The 15,340-nt window shown below is 65.7% G+C and overlaps 1 protein-coding gene across 1 annotated transcript; it reads right to left on the reverse strand.

Moving 5' to 3' along the window:
* Positions 1–2,581: 2,581 nt before the first annotated feature.
* DLX4 (distal-less homeobox 4) lies at positions 2,582–5,355 on the reverse strand. Its single transcript, XM_040087235.1, has 3 exons — positions 5,097–5,355; positions 3,586–3,779; positions 2,582–2,839 (listed from the first exon to the last, which is right to left on the reverse strand). Exons 1-3 carry the CDS (start codon positions 5,353–5,355, stop codon positions 2,582–2,584), a joined length of 711 nt encoding a protein of 236 aa, XP_039943169.1.
* Between the last annotated feature and the right edge of the window lie 9,985 nt (positions 5,356–15,340).

The following is a 15,340-nucleotide window of genomic DNA, read 5'->3' on the forward strand; positions in this document are numbered from 1 at the left end:
GGCTGGGCTGGGCTGGTGCCTGGTGGCTGGGCTGGATGGATGGGCTGGGCTGGCTGTTGGGATGGAATGGGAATGGGATGGGAATGGGAATGGGAATGGGAGCCGGCAGCACGGCCCCCACAAGGGTGGGGACATCCCCGCAGTGTCCCCAGCATCCCTGTCCTGTCCTGTCCTGTCCTGGCACAGAACGGCCTTCCCTCATCATCCCAGTCATCCCAGTCATCCCAGTTATCCCAGTTAACCCAGTTACCGGCAGTGGGGACGGCCCGGGATGGCAGGACCGGGTTTTGTGGGTCCCGGCACGGGGGTGACAGTGCCAGGGAGGTGACAGAGCCAGGGGAGATGACAGTGCCAGGGGAGGTGACAGTGCCAGGGGAGATGACAGTGCCAGGGGAGGTGACAGTGCCATGGAGGTGACAGTGCCAGGGGTAACACTGCCGGGGGTGTCACTGCCAGGGGAGGTGACAGTGCCAGGGGAGGTGACAGTGCCATGGAGGTGACAGTCCCGGGGGTGACACTGCCAGGGGTGACACCGCCGGGTGCTGGCAGTCCCCGCGTCCCCCCGCCGTCACCCCGGGGCCCAGCAGAGCCCTCCCAGCGCTCCCCCGGCTCCTGCCCCGTTGCGACACCCGCAGCCCTTGCGTCACCCGGTGCCAGCCCCGGGAGCGGGGGCAGCGCCCGCCCACGGCCCGGCCCGGCAGCCCCAGCCCTGGAGCGCGGCCGGAGCCACTCCGGAGCCACTCCGGAGCCACGGCCCCGCACAAGGGACAGCGTCGCTCCCTCGGGGTGGCTCCTGCTGGGGACACGGAGGTGACACCGGCTCAGCACCCCCTCTGCCAGCGAACACAGCCCCTTCCCCAAATCCCTAAAGGTGGGGAGGGTGGGATCCATCCCTCTGGGAAAATCCCACCGGGAACGTCACACCCGGCCACGGATCCCGGCCAGTCCCAGCCCCTGGGTGCCACCCCCACCCTGGGGACAGCTGGGGACATCGTCCTGTGGGATCAGCACCACAAACTGCTGGGCTGAGGGGTCTGAACCCCCAGGGTGGCCGGGAATGGGGACATGGGAGTGGGGACACGGGAATGGGGACATGGGAATGGAGTCAGGGGAATGGTGACATGGGAGTGGGGACACGGGAGTGGGGACATTGGAGTGGGGACATGGCCATGGGGACATGGGAGTGGGGACACAGGAGTGGGGACATGGCCATGGGGACATGGGAATTGGGACATGGCAGTGGGGACATGGGAGTGGGGACATGGCAGCGGTGACATGGCCATGGGGACACAGGGGTCCCTGGTGCCACCAGCCCCGGACAGGCCATTCCCAGATCCGACCCCTCAGGTGGGATCCAGGCGCTGGGAATAACCCCGGGAGGTGCTGGAGGTGCAAAACCAGAGCAGGGAGGGTCCCTTGGAGCAGGGGAATGAGAGAGGGAATATCGGGAGCGAGGATCCCGGGGTGTTGGTGCCGCTCTGCTGGGGGGTGACAAACACCCGGCGGGATTGGGAAAACGGGAAAAAAAAGACACGGAAAAAGAGGGAAATGACAAGGATGTATTTCCCAGCCGGGTTCTGGCCTCTGGAAGCACAAAGCCAAAGCTGTGTCCCCGGCTGCCCCCTGGCCCCTGCTGTGGTGACAACTCCAACAGCTCCAAATGCCCCAAATTCCCCGCAGGAGGGGCCAGGAACCCCCGGCCCCACATTCCTGGAACTGGGCTCCATTTTGGGGCAGATGTTTGGGGGGACACAGCTCCAGCCCCTGACCCTGCACCCCCAACTCCTCCGGGCTGTTTTCCCAGGAATTTGGGGAGCCCGAGTTTCTGGATGGAAGCATCTCCCCCAAACCAGGAGCGCCCCAAAGCCGCTCTGAGTGCGGAGGAGCAGAACCCAGCAGCGTTTAAAAACTGGGGTACAACCGATAACAAACAGAATTTATAAATAAATCCAGGCCGGGGGCGCCGGGGACTCCCCAGCCCCTCCCGGGGTCCCCCTGACCCCCCCGTCCATCGATGGGGGGACCCGGGGACGAGTCCTGTCCCTCTGGGATGGTGCACAGGGTCACTGCGGGGCGTGACAGGGTGGGACATCCCTGCAGGTCGCTGTCACCTTCTTCTTCTTCCTCCGCTCCTCTTCCTCCCCCTCCATTTGCTGCGTTCCACCGGGGTTTTGCTGGGCTCCCAGTCCCCCGGGGGGGCAGCGGCGGAGTGTCCCCCTCGGTGTCCCTCGGTGTCCCTCGGTGTGCCTCGGTGTCCCTCGGTGTCCCTCGGTGTCCCTCGGTGTCCCTTGGTGTCCCTCAGTGTCCCTCGGTGTGCCTCAGCATCCCTCAGTGTCCCTCAGTGTCCCTTGATGTCCCTCAGCATCTCTCGGCATCTCTCGGTGCCCCTCAGTATCTTTCAATGTCCCTCGCTGTCCCTCGTTGTCCCTCGCTGTCCCTCGCTGTCCCTCGCTGTCTCTCGCTGTCCCTCAGCATCTCTCCGTGTCCCTCACTGTCCCTCTCAGTGTCCCTCGCTGTCCCTCTCGGTGTCCCCGGCTGTCCCCGGGTGTCCCCGCGGTCCGGCGGCGCTGCGCTGGCGGTGTCACATCACGGGGGCCCCGGGCACGGCGTCCTGCGGCTGCGCCTGGTACCAGGCTCCCAAGGGGTCGATGTAGGGGCCGGGGGGCAGCGGGGGTCCCTTGCCGGGCCCGGGGAGGTCCCAGAGCGGGGCCAGGCCGGGGGGCGAGCAGGGGGACAGGGCGGGGGCTCCGTGCGGGGGCTGCTCCCCCTCGGGGACACCCGGGCCCTGCTTCATGATCTTCTTGTACTTGGAGCGCTTGTTCTGGAACCAGATCTTCACCTGGCGGCAGAGACACGGGGGTGTGCGGGGGGGAGGAAGAGGCCAACGCCCCCTAAACCCCACCTTTAACACCTACAGACCCCCGGGGGTCCCCTTGACCCCGTTCCTGGGGGATAAACTGGGGCTGGGGCCCTTCACACACTGCCCCAGACTCCCCTCCGAGGCGGGGCGAGAACGCGGGGAGAGGCACCGGGAGCGCAGAGAGCGAGGCAGAGTCCCCAGGAGTGTCCCCAGGGGTGTCCCCAGGGGTGTCCCCAGGAGCGTCCCCAGCCCCCCCCGGCCCTGCCATCCCCCTCCCGGTGCCGGTGCCGGTGCCGGGGCTGGGCCGGGCCTGGCTGGGGTGGTGGCCCCGTTCATTCCTCCCCGCGTTTTTTCCCCCCCGCGCTGCCGGCAGGTTCCCACTTGTCTCCTCTTCCCCGGCTTTATGAGCTCGCTTCGCCCCTGGCTCCGGGGCTGCACCGCTGCCGCCTGCCTGTCTCTCCCCATCGCCTTCAAAAACCCACTCGCCCCATCCCGCGGCCCGGGGCCGCCCAGAACCGGGCACGGCCGGGCCGCCAGCCAGGCTCCGGGGCTGGGAAAGTCCCGCAGCCTCTGGGAGGTGCGGGCAGGAGCGCCCCAAACCCCAACCCCGCGGGGAGACCGGCGCCAGCTCCCGCCCCGCCGCGGCACGGCTCGGCCCGGCCGGCTCCCGGCGCGGCGGTGACACGGCGGCGACATCGCGGTGTCACCCGGCGGGGCGGGCGTACCTGGGTCTGGGTGAGCCCCAGCTGCGCCGCCAGCTCGGCGCGCTCGGGCAGCGCCAGGTACTGGGTGTGCTGGAAGCGCTGGTTCAGAGCCTGGAGCTGCAGGCTGGAGTAGATGGTGCGGGGCTTGCGCAGCTTCTTGGCTTTGCCGGAGAGCCGCGGGTCCGCGCCGGGCGCGGCCGGGGGCTTCTGGGGCTCTGGGGACAGGGGAGAGGGGACACGGGCTGTGAGACACAGCGGGGAGGGGGGGAAACAGGCCGAAACCAGCCCAAAACCGGCCCAAAACTGGCCCAAAACCAGCCCCAAAACAGCCCAAATCTACCCCAAAACCAGACCAAAACCAGCCCCAAAACCAGCCCAAAACCAGCCCCAAAACAGCCCAAATGTACCCCAAAACCAGCTCAAATTCCACTCCCCAAAACAGCCCACAAATACCCCAAAAACACCCCAAACCACCCCAGATCCACCCCAAATCCACTCTAAAACCATCCCAAATCCACCTCCAAACACCCCAAATGCACCCCAAAGTCACCTGAACCAGCCAAATCTACCCCAAAAACACCCCCAAAACACCACAAACCACCCCGGATCCGCCCTGAAACCGTCCCAGACGCACCCCCAAACACCCCAAATGCACCCCCAAACACCCCAGATGCACCCCCAAACACCCCAGACGCACCCCCAAACACCCCAGATGCACCCCCAAACACCCCAGATGCACCCCGGATCATCCCCGCGGCCTCCGGGGGTGTCTGCGGGAGGCGGGGGGGGATAACTGGGCCGGGGGCTGCTCCTCCGGGGTGTTTAAACCTCGGGTAAAACGAAACGAGAGGAGGGGGACGGGCAGGTCGGGACCCTTCGTCCGTCCCGTGCCACCCCAGCAGCACGTGGGACACGGGCCTCGGCCTGAGCCCGGCTTGGGGGGGGCCGGGCAGGACCCCCGGGGGATGGAGGGGCACCCGCAGGGACCCCCCTGTCCCCGGGGGAGCTGCTGGGGGTCCCTGCCGCAGCAGGGTCCGTCACCAGGCCCCTCCAGGCGGGCTGGGATCGCGGATCCTGCCCCAGCTTTTTGGGGGGAACACGGCAGGGGGCTGGGGCTGGGGTGAGGGGGGGGTCTGCCCGGCTCGGGAGGGCTCGGGGATGTGGTGGGGGTCTCAGGGGTCTCAGCTTGCACGGTACGGCCCTGCAGGTGCTGGCGCTCCCCGTGCCCGGGGCTTCTCGAAGCCACCCACGTGTCCCCTGAGGCTCGGGGCGCTCTGGGAGCGGGGGGACATCACCCCCCGAGACCCCCGGTTCACCCCACGGGACCCCCGGTTCACCCCCCGAGACCCCCGGTTCTCCCCCCCGGGACCCCGCACCCAGCCCAGCCCATCCCCGGAGCTTTTCCGACGGCTCCGTCCCGGCGCTTCCCGGCCCGGAGGGTGCCCGGGGCGAGTGCGAGCCCTCCGAGCCCCCCGAGCCCCCCGGGCCGCCCGAGCCCCCCGAGCCCCCCGAGCCCCCCGAGCCGCCCTTACCTGTGTCCTGCAGCCTGGTCCCGGGGCCCGGGACGTGGGGGGCGCCGGGGGGCGGGTAGGGCAGGTAGGGACCCCCGTGGGGCGGCGGGGGGGCCCCGGCGGGGTAGGGGAAGGGGCCGGGGCGGCAGAAGGAGGGGAAGGGCGGGGGGTCGTGCTGGGGGTAATGCTGGGGGTAGTGCTGGGGGGGACCCAGCTCCAGGAACGAGGCTTTGGACGGGTCGGAACCCAGCAGGGTCTCGGCCACTGAGCTCATGGTCATGGTCCGGCCGAGCCGGGCCGGGCCAAGCCGAGCCGAGCCGGGCCGAGCCCCCGCCGCCCCCCGACGGCTCCGGCTGCCGAGGCCCCGATCCCGGGGATGCCCGGAACGCCCCGCCCCGCCCCGCCCCCGCAGTGACGTCACTCCCGGGGCACCCCCTTCACCCCGCGCCCACCCCCCCACTGTGTGCGGGACCCCCTTCGAGGCCATTCCCCCCCCCCACCCCGTGTCACCGTGACCCCTCCCCGGGGATGGGGGGGACACCCTGACCCCCCCTCCCCGGTGTCCTGGGGGTGTCGCGGGGACCCCCGCCGCCCCCCCCCGCACCCCAAGAGGGCACAGCGGTGACAAACCCGCCCCGCGCGGGGCCGCGAGCTGCTGTCACCGCCTTTGGGGACAGCCAGAGCGGAGCCGCGCTGGTGGCGGGGTCAGCCACGGCTTTGGGGACACCGGGGTGACCCAGCGGGGAAGGCAGCGCTGTCCCTGCTGCCACCGCGGGGGCTGGGAGGGTCCCCTGTCCCCTGTCCCCTGTCCCCTGTCCCCTGTCCCCGCCCTGGCGCTGCGCAGGGGCCCGGCCCCGCTCCCATGCGGCCACCGGCCCGGAGTCACCCGCGGAGGGACGGAAATAACCGGGCTGGGACACGCGGGACAGTGTCCTGCCCCACTCTGGGACACGCGGGACCGTGTCCTGCCCCACTCCGGGACACGTGGGGATGAGGGGACAGTGTCCTGTCCGGCCCTGGGACACTAGGAGTGTCCTGCCCCCCTCCGGGACACGCGGGGACAGTGTCCTGCCTGGCTCGGGGACACGCGGGACAATCTGGGACCCGCGGGGACAGTGTCCTGCCCGTCCCGGGGACAGCCCGGCCTCACCCCCCGGCTCTGCCCGCTGCCCCCTGTCCCTCCCCGGTGGCACCCGGGCCCCGTCCCCTCGCTGCTGCACTGTCCCCTCACCCCAGCAGTGTCCCCGGGATGATCCCCGGGGCTCCAAACCCCGCATCAGCCCGAAGCTGGGGCATGGGGCGAAGCCTCCGTGGGGACCACAAAACTCCGGGGGACCAAGGGGGAAAGCCCCCGACCCCCACCCAGGCCCGAGGAGAATTCCCGATGTTCCGGGCCCTGCCCGCGCCGCGCGCCCAGGGAGCCGGGGCCAGGAGAGGAGTTAAAAAAGAGAAATCTCCCCTGATGCGCTTTTATCCCTCTCCTCACTTTCCCCGCGGTGACTCAGCCCCCACGGGCTGCGGGACGGGTGCCGGCTTGTCGGGGTGAGCTCCGCGCCCTCCCGGGCTCCTCACCCGGCGCTGGGGGGCACCGAGGGGGTGCCGGGGCTGGGGGTGGCGCTGCCCTCCGGGGGGATCCCAGGAATGTTCCAGAGCTGGATTTAAGGGGGGCGCAGATCCCCTTTCGCAGCCCTTTGTGATTTCCCAGCTCTCTGTTGGGAGGCGGATGGAGGAAATCGCCGTAATTGATGAAAGCGCCCCAAAATGTGTACGCCAAAGCAGGGGAGCCTGCGGCAGGAGCTGCAGGACGGGGTCCCCAGGGGTGTTTGTTTGGGGTCCGGGTCCCCAGGGGGGTTTGGGGTTGGGGTCCTCAGGGATGTTTCTTTGTGGTCGGGGTCCCCAGAGGTGTTTGGGGTCGGGGTCCCCAGGGGTGTTTGGGGTCGGGGTCCCCAGGGGTGTTTGGGGACAATGTTTCCCCCTGGCAGGAGCTGGGGGACGCTCAGGGTTCAATTCCCTGCTGGGGCAAAGGGGCCTCTGCTCCATCGTGGGGGAAGGAGGGACGGGACCCCTCGACCCCATTGATCCCACTGATCCCATCGATCCCATCGATCCCACTGATCCCACTGATCCCACTGATCCCACTCCACCAAGGCACTGGGGAGGGGTGTCCCCGCCCCCCCCACCCCATTTCGGGGTCTCCAGGGGTGACCCAGAGGAAGGGGAGGCCCAGGGGGACCAGGGGGACAGCGGTGATGCCATCCTCATCCTCATCCTCATCCTCATCTTCATCCTCATCCTCATCCTCATCCTCATCCTCCTCTGGGCCGGGGGTCTGAAGGTGCCAACCTCAGCCCCGTCCTGTGCCAAGGGTGGGGACAGGGACAGGGACAGGGACAGGGACAGGGACAGGGACAGGGACAGGGACAGGGACAGGGACAGGGACATGGGGACAGGGATGGAACAGGGACAGGGACAGGGACAGGGACAGGGATGGAACAGGGACAGGGATGGGACAGGGACAGGAATAGGACATGGGGACATGGACAGGGACAGGGACATGGGGACATGGACAGGGATGGGATAGGGACAGGGACAAGGCACAGGGACAGGCACAGGGACAGGGACAGGGATGGGACAGGGACAGGACAGGGACATAGGGACAGGGATGGGGCACAGGGACAGGGACATGGGGACAGGGACAGGGACAGGGGGACAGCACCGCCCGCTCCAAACCCCTTTGGGAGCGGGGGTAGAACCCCGGCCCCGCGCCTGGGGCCGCGCAGAGCCCGCAGCTCGCCCCGGGGCTGTTTTTGGGAGGATCCCAGGACAGATGCGCGCACGGGCACGGCCGGGCCGGGTGCCAGCCGCGGTGGGTGACAGCGGGGTCCGGCGGGGACAGGACGGGACTCTCGGAGCGGGGTTTGGGCTTGGAGCCGGGCCCCCGCTGCCAAGACAAACACATCGCCTCAACCCGCCTTAAATTAAATAAAAATAAATCACCGCCGAGCTCGGAGCCAACCTCGAGCCTCGGTGGCGGGGCTGGAAGGTGCCGAGCCCCGCGCGGTGGCCCCGGAAGGCTCCGGGACACTCGGGGACGGTGTCACCGGCTGTCGCCTGGCCGGGGATGCTCCCGAGAGCCGCGGGATGCGGATCCACCCGGGCACAGCCCCCACGGTCCGCCGGGGCTGATGAAAGCAGGAAGGATTAAAGGGGAAAAGCAGGGATGGGCGTGCCAGGAGAGAGGGAGAGGAGAGGGGGGAGAGCCGGCAAGGCGTGTGCCAGGTAAACCAACACCCCCCCCCCCCCAAAAAAAAAGATCCCCCAAGATAAAGGGAGATCCCAACAGCTGTAATTAGGCTGGAGATAGAGCGGCGCGGGGAAAGCCTGGAGCCAGGAGCAGGAATTCTGGCTTAATGGCAGCCCAAGGAGAAGTTAATAACAAGCCCAGCGGAGTGGGAGCAGACAGCCTGGCGTCTGCCCTCCCACACGCCCGAGCTGCCACCGCCGAGCAGCCGCGCTATCTGCAGCCCGGAATGGTCCCGGGGCAGGCGGGGAGACGCTGCAGCACGAACCGAGCTCCCCACGCCGCCTCCGGGCTTCCCCCGTGGTTTTGTGGGGTGGTTTGTTTTTTATTTTTTCGGGGGAGTCTCGGCACCGGGAAAAGCCGGGCTGGGGGAGCAGGGGGGTGAGGGGATGGCGGGGAGCGTCCTGCGGGAAAAGGGGGGGACGTGCAGGGAAGGGAAACTCGCGGCTCCGGCCGCTGCTCCTGCCCCAGAGGGGAGCAGCGAGGAGGGGTTTGTCCCCCCCCCGGATGGTGCCAGGCACCCCCGGAGCGCCCAGGGCCCGCCTCGGGAGGGGACCTGATGGCGCAGAGGTGGCCCCAGGGGACACGGGGAGGTGGGAGGTGACGGCGATGCGGCAGCAGGGGCAGGGCGGTTGCGAAGGGACTCGAGGGAAAGCGAAACTCGAGTTGATTTCCTCTCCCCCCCCGCCCCCTTCTTTTTTATTTTAAAATCTCCAGCGCGTCCGGGATTTGAAATTTTCTGCCGGGAGAAGCTCAGGAATTGGCTCAAGAAGGAGAACCCCGGCTCGCTCCGGGGGTTCCCATCCCAATTTCCAGCCCCCAGAGGTTCTGCGGTGGCCCTGGGGCCACCAAAGCCCCAACAAGGGGTGCAAATCACCCCAAGGCCGCACCCGCAAACCCCAGAACCCCAGAGCACCGGGACCCCTCCCCTGCCCCATCCCGCCGGGAGCGATGTCACCGAAACCCTCGGACCCAGCGCCGCCCAGCCGCTCCCGGAGCCCAAATCTCCCTTCAGAAATTCCAGATGTTTTCCGGGGCGCCCACCCGCGGTTGATTTTCCCGGGGACACGGAAAGCAAAAAGCGTCCAAGGGTCCTGGTGGAAATAACAGCGGGAGAGGGCCCGGGAGGAAATCGTTCCCTGGATTCCCGTCCCTGCTGGGGCGGGTGGAGGAGTGGGGGACGGGGGAGAATTCCCAAATTCCTCTCTGGAGAAGAGCAAACCCGGTGTGGGCTTTGCCAGCCCAGAAGCGTGGAGGTGACAGTTCCATCATTCCCAGCCCATTCCCATCTATTCCCAGCCCATTCCCAGCCCATTCCCAGTCATTCACAGTCATTCACAGTCATTCCCATCCATTCCCACCCATTCCCAACTCCATCCCCAGCCCATTCCAGCCCATTCCAGTCCATTCCAGCCCATTCCAGCCCATTCCCATCCATTCCCATCCATTCCCATCCATTCCCAACTCCATCCCCAGTCCATTCCAGCCCATTCCAGCCCATTCCAGTCCATTCCCATTCATTCCCAGCCATTCCCAACTCCATCCCCAGCCCATTCCAGCCCATTCCAGTCCATTCCAGCCCATTCCCAGTCCATTCCCAACCATTCCCAACTCCATCCCCAGCCCATTCCAGTCCATTCCCATTCATTCCCAACCATTCCCAACTACTCCCAGCCATTCCCAGCCCACTCCAGGCCATTCCCTGAGGTCCAGCCCTGATCCCTCTCCACCCCGGCCGTTCTTTGCTGGGTTCATTAAGAGCCTGGGATTAATTGTGGGGACACAATTAATTCATTTTCCACCATGGGAATTCCCCCAGCCGCTTTGGGGGATAATTAATTATTCCCCATCTGGAAACCTTCGGGGAAGGCGCGAGGCAGAAATGGGACAGATTTAATCAATTATTCCACTCATTAGCCTCGGCCTGGCCCCGCTAATTTGGGAAGGGAACCGCTTAAAGAGGTGTTGGGACCTTCATTCCCATCTCCCCGAATTCCGGGAGCTGGGGAGGTTGGAAAGGAGCCGGACCCTTCCATGGCCACACCCCAGCCACAGGAGACGCCTCGGAGTCCCCGATTTACCCACGAGAGGTGGCAGTGGGGCAGATTCCCAGATCCCAGATCCCAGATCCCAGATCCCAAATCCCAGATCCCAAATCTCAGATCTCAAAGCTCAGATCCCAGATCCCAGATCCCAGATCTCAGCCCCCAAATCCCAAACCTCAATCCCCAAATCTCAATTCCCAAACCCCAGGTCCCAAACTCCGGATCCCAAAGCTCAACCCCCAAATCCCAAACATCAGTTCCCAATTCCCAAATCCCGGATCCCAAACCTCAATCCCCAGATTCCCAAATTTCCAAACCCCAAATCCCGGAGCCCCTCCTGCCCCTGTGTGGGGTCACCAGTGGGGTCAGCGCTGTCCCCAGCCAGGAGCTGTGGCTTTGGGGAGATCCCAATCAGCGCCCCCACACTCTCGTTAATTAACAGAGGGACAATTAGCGGTGGAGGAAATTGTTCCTCTCCTCCTGCCGTTTCTGGTTTTTTTGGCTGGGTTTTTGTTTCTTGTTGTTGCTCTCCTCGTGTGCCGGGGACGAGGAATTCCTGGAGCCTCTGGGGCCGAATTCCCGGGCTCCAGTGAAGTTTTCCATGTGGGTTTTGCCTGGATAAAAACCCCGTGTGGATTTTCTCTGGATAAAAATCTCGTGTGGATTTTCTCTGGATAAAAACCCCGTGTGGATTTTCCCTGGATAAAACCCCGTGTGGATTTTCTTTGGATAAAAATCTCGTGTGGATTTTCTCTGGATAAAACCCCATGTGGATTTTCCCTGGATAAAAACCCCGTGTGGATTTTCCCGTGGGGTCTGTGGAAGGGATCCCGGGGGATCCCAGGGCTCATCCCAGACTGTTCCCTCTGCGTTCCGTCCCTGCAAATCCCACACGGGAACGCTCGGGCCCTGCCAGGGGTGACAGTCACCGCACCGGCAGGGGTGGCACGGGCAGGACCCCGGCAGGGCTGGCAGGGTGACACTGAGAGGGTGACACTGGTCAGGCTGACAGGGTGACACCGGCAGAGTGACACTGGCAGGGTGACACGGGCAGGGTGACACTGGTCAGGGTGACACTGGCATGGTGACACTGGCAGGGGTGGCAGAGTGACACTGACAGGGTGACACTGGCATGGTGACAATGGCATGGTGACACCAGCAGACTGACACTGGTATGGTGACATGGGCAGGGTGACGCTGACATGGTGACACTGTCAAGGTGACGCTGATAAGGTGGCACTGGCAGGGTGACATGGGCAGGGTGACACTGGCAAGGTGGCATTGGCAGGGTGACACTGGCAGGGTGACATGGGCAGGGTGACACTGGCAGGGCTGGCAGGGTGACAAGGTGACACTGGCATGGTGACACTGGTCAGGGTGACACTGGCATGGTGACACCGGCAGACTGACACGGGCAGGGTGACACTGGTCAGGGTGACACTGGCATGGTGACACTGGTATGATGACACTGGTCAGGGTGACACCGCAGGGTGACACTGGTATGGTGACACTGGTATGGTGACACCGCATGGTGACACGTCAGGGACACCCCCACACCCAAGTGTCCCCTCTGCCACTGCCGGTGACATCCGTGTCCCCAAAGCCACCCCGCGCCTCCCCGCACAGCCGGGCCCCCGGGGCCAGCCCGGGCCGGTCGGGGCGGTGTCACCGGCCGTGTCCCGTGTCACCGGCCGTGTCCCGTGTCCCCACGCTCGCAGGGGCTCATTAGCGGCGGTGACAATCCCGGCAGCACGCGCCGGGCATTTCCACCCCGGCCGGGAGGGGACAGCGAGGGAGGGACAAGCGGGGACAGTAAAGGTGTCATTAAGGTGCCATTAAGAGGCGCCCAGGAGTCTCCCCGGGCCCGGCCGCTGCCACCCCGACGGCTCCGGGGTGCCAAAATCCTTCCCCGGGCACGGCCGGGAGGGATCCGGGGAATTCACCCCGAGGGATGCGACATCACCGGGGGGGGGCTGTGGCACCGGGAGTCCCCTCCCAAAGCCGGGATCCCGGACGCTCCCTGTCCCCAAAATCCACCCGCTGATGGCTTTTCCCGTCCCTGCCGCCCTCACCCGGGCGGAAAAACCCCCAGGTGCGAAGGAAAATCCTCCCCGCCCCCCGAATTCCGGCGGCCCGGCAGGTGCCTTTTCCATCGCCCCCCCGCCCCGTGCTGCTCCCGGATTATTCGTGGTTCAGCGGGCGCTGAATGGGGCTGGAATTCCTTAATCCAGCGGCGGAGGAGCCTCCCCAGCGCCGGCCCCGTAACCCAACCCCGCCGGGCACAAAGCCGGGCAGCGGGGTGGGATCCCGGCCCTTTGAACGTCCCGGGCCGAGCTTTTGTCTCCTCCGCCTCGGGAAATCGCACCTGGACGCGGCCGGGCTCTCCGGGGCTCCCGTTTCATCCCGCTTTGTTCCCATCCTGAGGATTTGGGTCCGGCTGCAGCCTCGCCCCGGGCAGAGGGGGGCGTTTCGGGAGAGTTTGGGATGGGTTTTGAGCAGGGGTGACCCCACAAAGGTGCCGGAACATTCTATGGGGTGTCCCTGTCCCTGTCCCTGTCCCTGTCCCTGTTTCTGTTCCCTGTCCCTGTCCCTGTCCCTGTTCCCTGTCCCCATCCCTGTCCCCATCCCTGTCCCTGTTCCATCCCTGTCCCTGTCCCTCTGGCTGAGCTCAGCTCCAGCTGCAGCCCAGGGAGGACCCGGAGCCCTTTTCCCATCTTTTTTTCCATTCGTTTTCCACCTTTTTTTTTTTTTTTTTTTTCCCCCATTCGTTTTCCATCTTTCCCGTTGGCTCTGCTTTTCCCCCTCCAGCATCATCCCCGTGAGTAATGGGGAGCGGCCGAGGCCACCCGGGGCCACCCGTGAGGAGGAGGAGGGTGAGGAGGAAGGGTTCTTTCATTTTCCGTCACTGTCCACCCACTGGAGGAAGAAAACCCCCCCCCCCAAAAAAAACCACAAAACCACCCCCAAGATTCTCCATCTTTTTTACACTTTTATTTTCAAGCACCGAGAGGCCACAAAGGAGATGGGGGTCAGGGTCTGCACAGCCCCTGGGGACACGGGGACACTGGGACATTGGGGACACTGGGGACAGTGGGGAAAATGGGGACACCAGGGACACGGGGACAGAGGGGACACCCGGGACACTGGGGACACCCGGGACACTGGGACAGTGGGGACAGCAGGGACACTGAGGACAGTGGGGACAACGGGGACACCCGGGACACGGGGACAGAGGGGACACCCGGGACACTGGGACAGTGGGGACAGCAGGGACACTGAGGACACCGAGGACACCGAGGACACCGAGGACACCGGGGACACCCGGGACAGCGGAGACAGAGGGGACACTGGCGACCCTGGGGACACTGGGGACACCAGGACATGGCGCCATCCCCCCGGACCCCCCCGGGCAGAGCCGGGGCCGGATCCCGCCGCAGCCCCCGGGGGCGGAAGGTGGAGCTGGGCTGGCAGCGGGGCCACCTCAGCTGCCAGGGCTTGGTCACCGAGCGCCACCGGCTGCCACGGGACCTGACGGGCCGGATTCCTGCCGGGACATCGCCGCCGGATCAAAGGCCGTGTGAGCCCGGCTCACGTGGGGCCGTCCCGGTTCCACCGGCCGGGAATGCCGTGGGCAGCGCGCTGCCCGCGATCCTGCCCCACGGCCCCGTCCTCGTCTTCTCCTCCCGAGCCAAACCGGGCCCGGCCTCCCAAAAAAAGGGAAATTCCCTCTCCCAAACCGGCTCTGGGAGGAGCGGGGTCGTTCCCAGCCGGTCCCGGCCCTTTCCTTGGGTTTGGATTCCACAGGGAAGGGACCCGGCTGTGCCCTGGCTGCACCTGCAGGGCTGGGAAACATCCCAAACTCCAATTCCTGCAGGAATTCCCATCCGCTGTGCTGTGCTGTGCTGTGCCCCAGGATCCCAAACTCCAATTCCTGCAGGAATTCCCATCCGCTGTGATGTGCTGTGCTGTGCTGTGCTGTGACCCAGGATCCCAAACTTAATTCCTGCAGGAATTCCACTCTGCTGTGGGGTTCTCCTGGTCCCAGAGGGAATTGTGCTTTGCCATCACCCAGGATCCCAAACTCCAATTCCTGCAGGAATTCCGCTCGGCTGTGGGGTTTTTCCCGGTCCCAGAGGGAATTGTGCTGCGCCATCACCCAGGGTTTCATCCTGGACAAACAGGGAGAGGGATCCTCGCCCTCACCCAGGACAGCAAATCCGACATCACCGCAGGAAAGTCTCGGGAAAGAGGGAAACCACTCCAGGCCTGGGATCCCTCCAGTTCCTGACCCTGAAGGAAGTGGTTTGGGGATTTCGGGAATAACTCCTGCCTGGCCCTTCCCAGCCAGGTGCGAGGATTTCCCCTTTATCCTTTTCCCACTTCCTATCCCGAATTCCCACTCTTCCCACCACCCTGAAACCTCTCCAAATTTTATTTTTTTTTCCTTTTCCTGCTGAGCCCCTGGCAGCTCCGGAGCCTGCAGGGACGAACCCTGCACCGCTTCCAGGCGATCCTGCTGACGGATTCAACCCTTCCCGTCTCCTTTCGGGAGATTTTTCCGTCTCCCCGGCATCTCCTGCGCGATCCAGCCCACATCCCGGGCCCGCATTCCTCACCCCCGAGTCACCTGCTCCGGCAGGTGCCGGCCCCAGCCCGGTTTCTCCCTGGAGAACACCCACAGGAAGGCGGCACCTGCCCCTTGCCCGTCCCCTCCCGTTCCCCGTCCCCCGGGAGAGGCCTCGCTCCGGGCTGTGGGAGCGGATGCAATTCCCGATGCAATTCCCGATGCAGTTCAGCCCTGCCCGCCCAGGATCTTTATCTCCCCGCAGGGAGAGAGAGGAAGTGCGGGAGATTGGGATCTGGAGCTGGAAATGGGCTCGGGCTCGGGATGATCCCACACGGCCTCGCCGGCCGGGATC

Source organism: Hirundo rustica, chromosome 27, assembly GCF_015227805.2.
Source record: "Hirundo rustica isolate bHirRus1 chromosome 27, bHirRus1.pri.v3, whole genome shotgun sequence".
NCBI lineage: Eukaryota > Metazoa > Chordata > Aves > Passeriformes > Hirundinidae > Hirundo > Hirundo rustica.

Excerpts from the sequence above, each read along its gene's own strand:
- DLX4 (XM_040087235.1), bottom strand. The coding sequence starts at position 5,355 with ATGACCATGAGCTCAGTGGCCGAGACCCTGCTGGGTTCCGACCCGTCC. Across the intron at positions 3,780-5,096 it reads GACCAGGCTGCAGGACACAG|AGCCCCAGAAGCCCCCGGCC; the intron begins GTAAGGGCGGCT and ends CCCTGTCCCCAG. Across the intron at positions 2,840-3,585 it reads TGGGGCTCACCCAGACCCAG|GTGAAGATCTGGTTCCAGAA; the intron begins GTACGCCCGCCC and ends CTCTGCCGCCAG.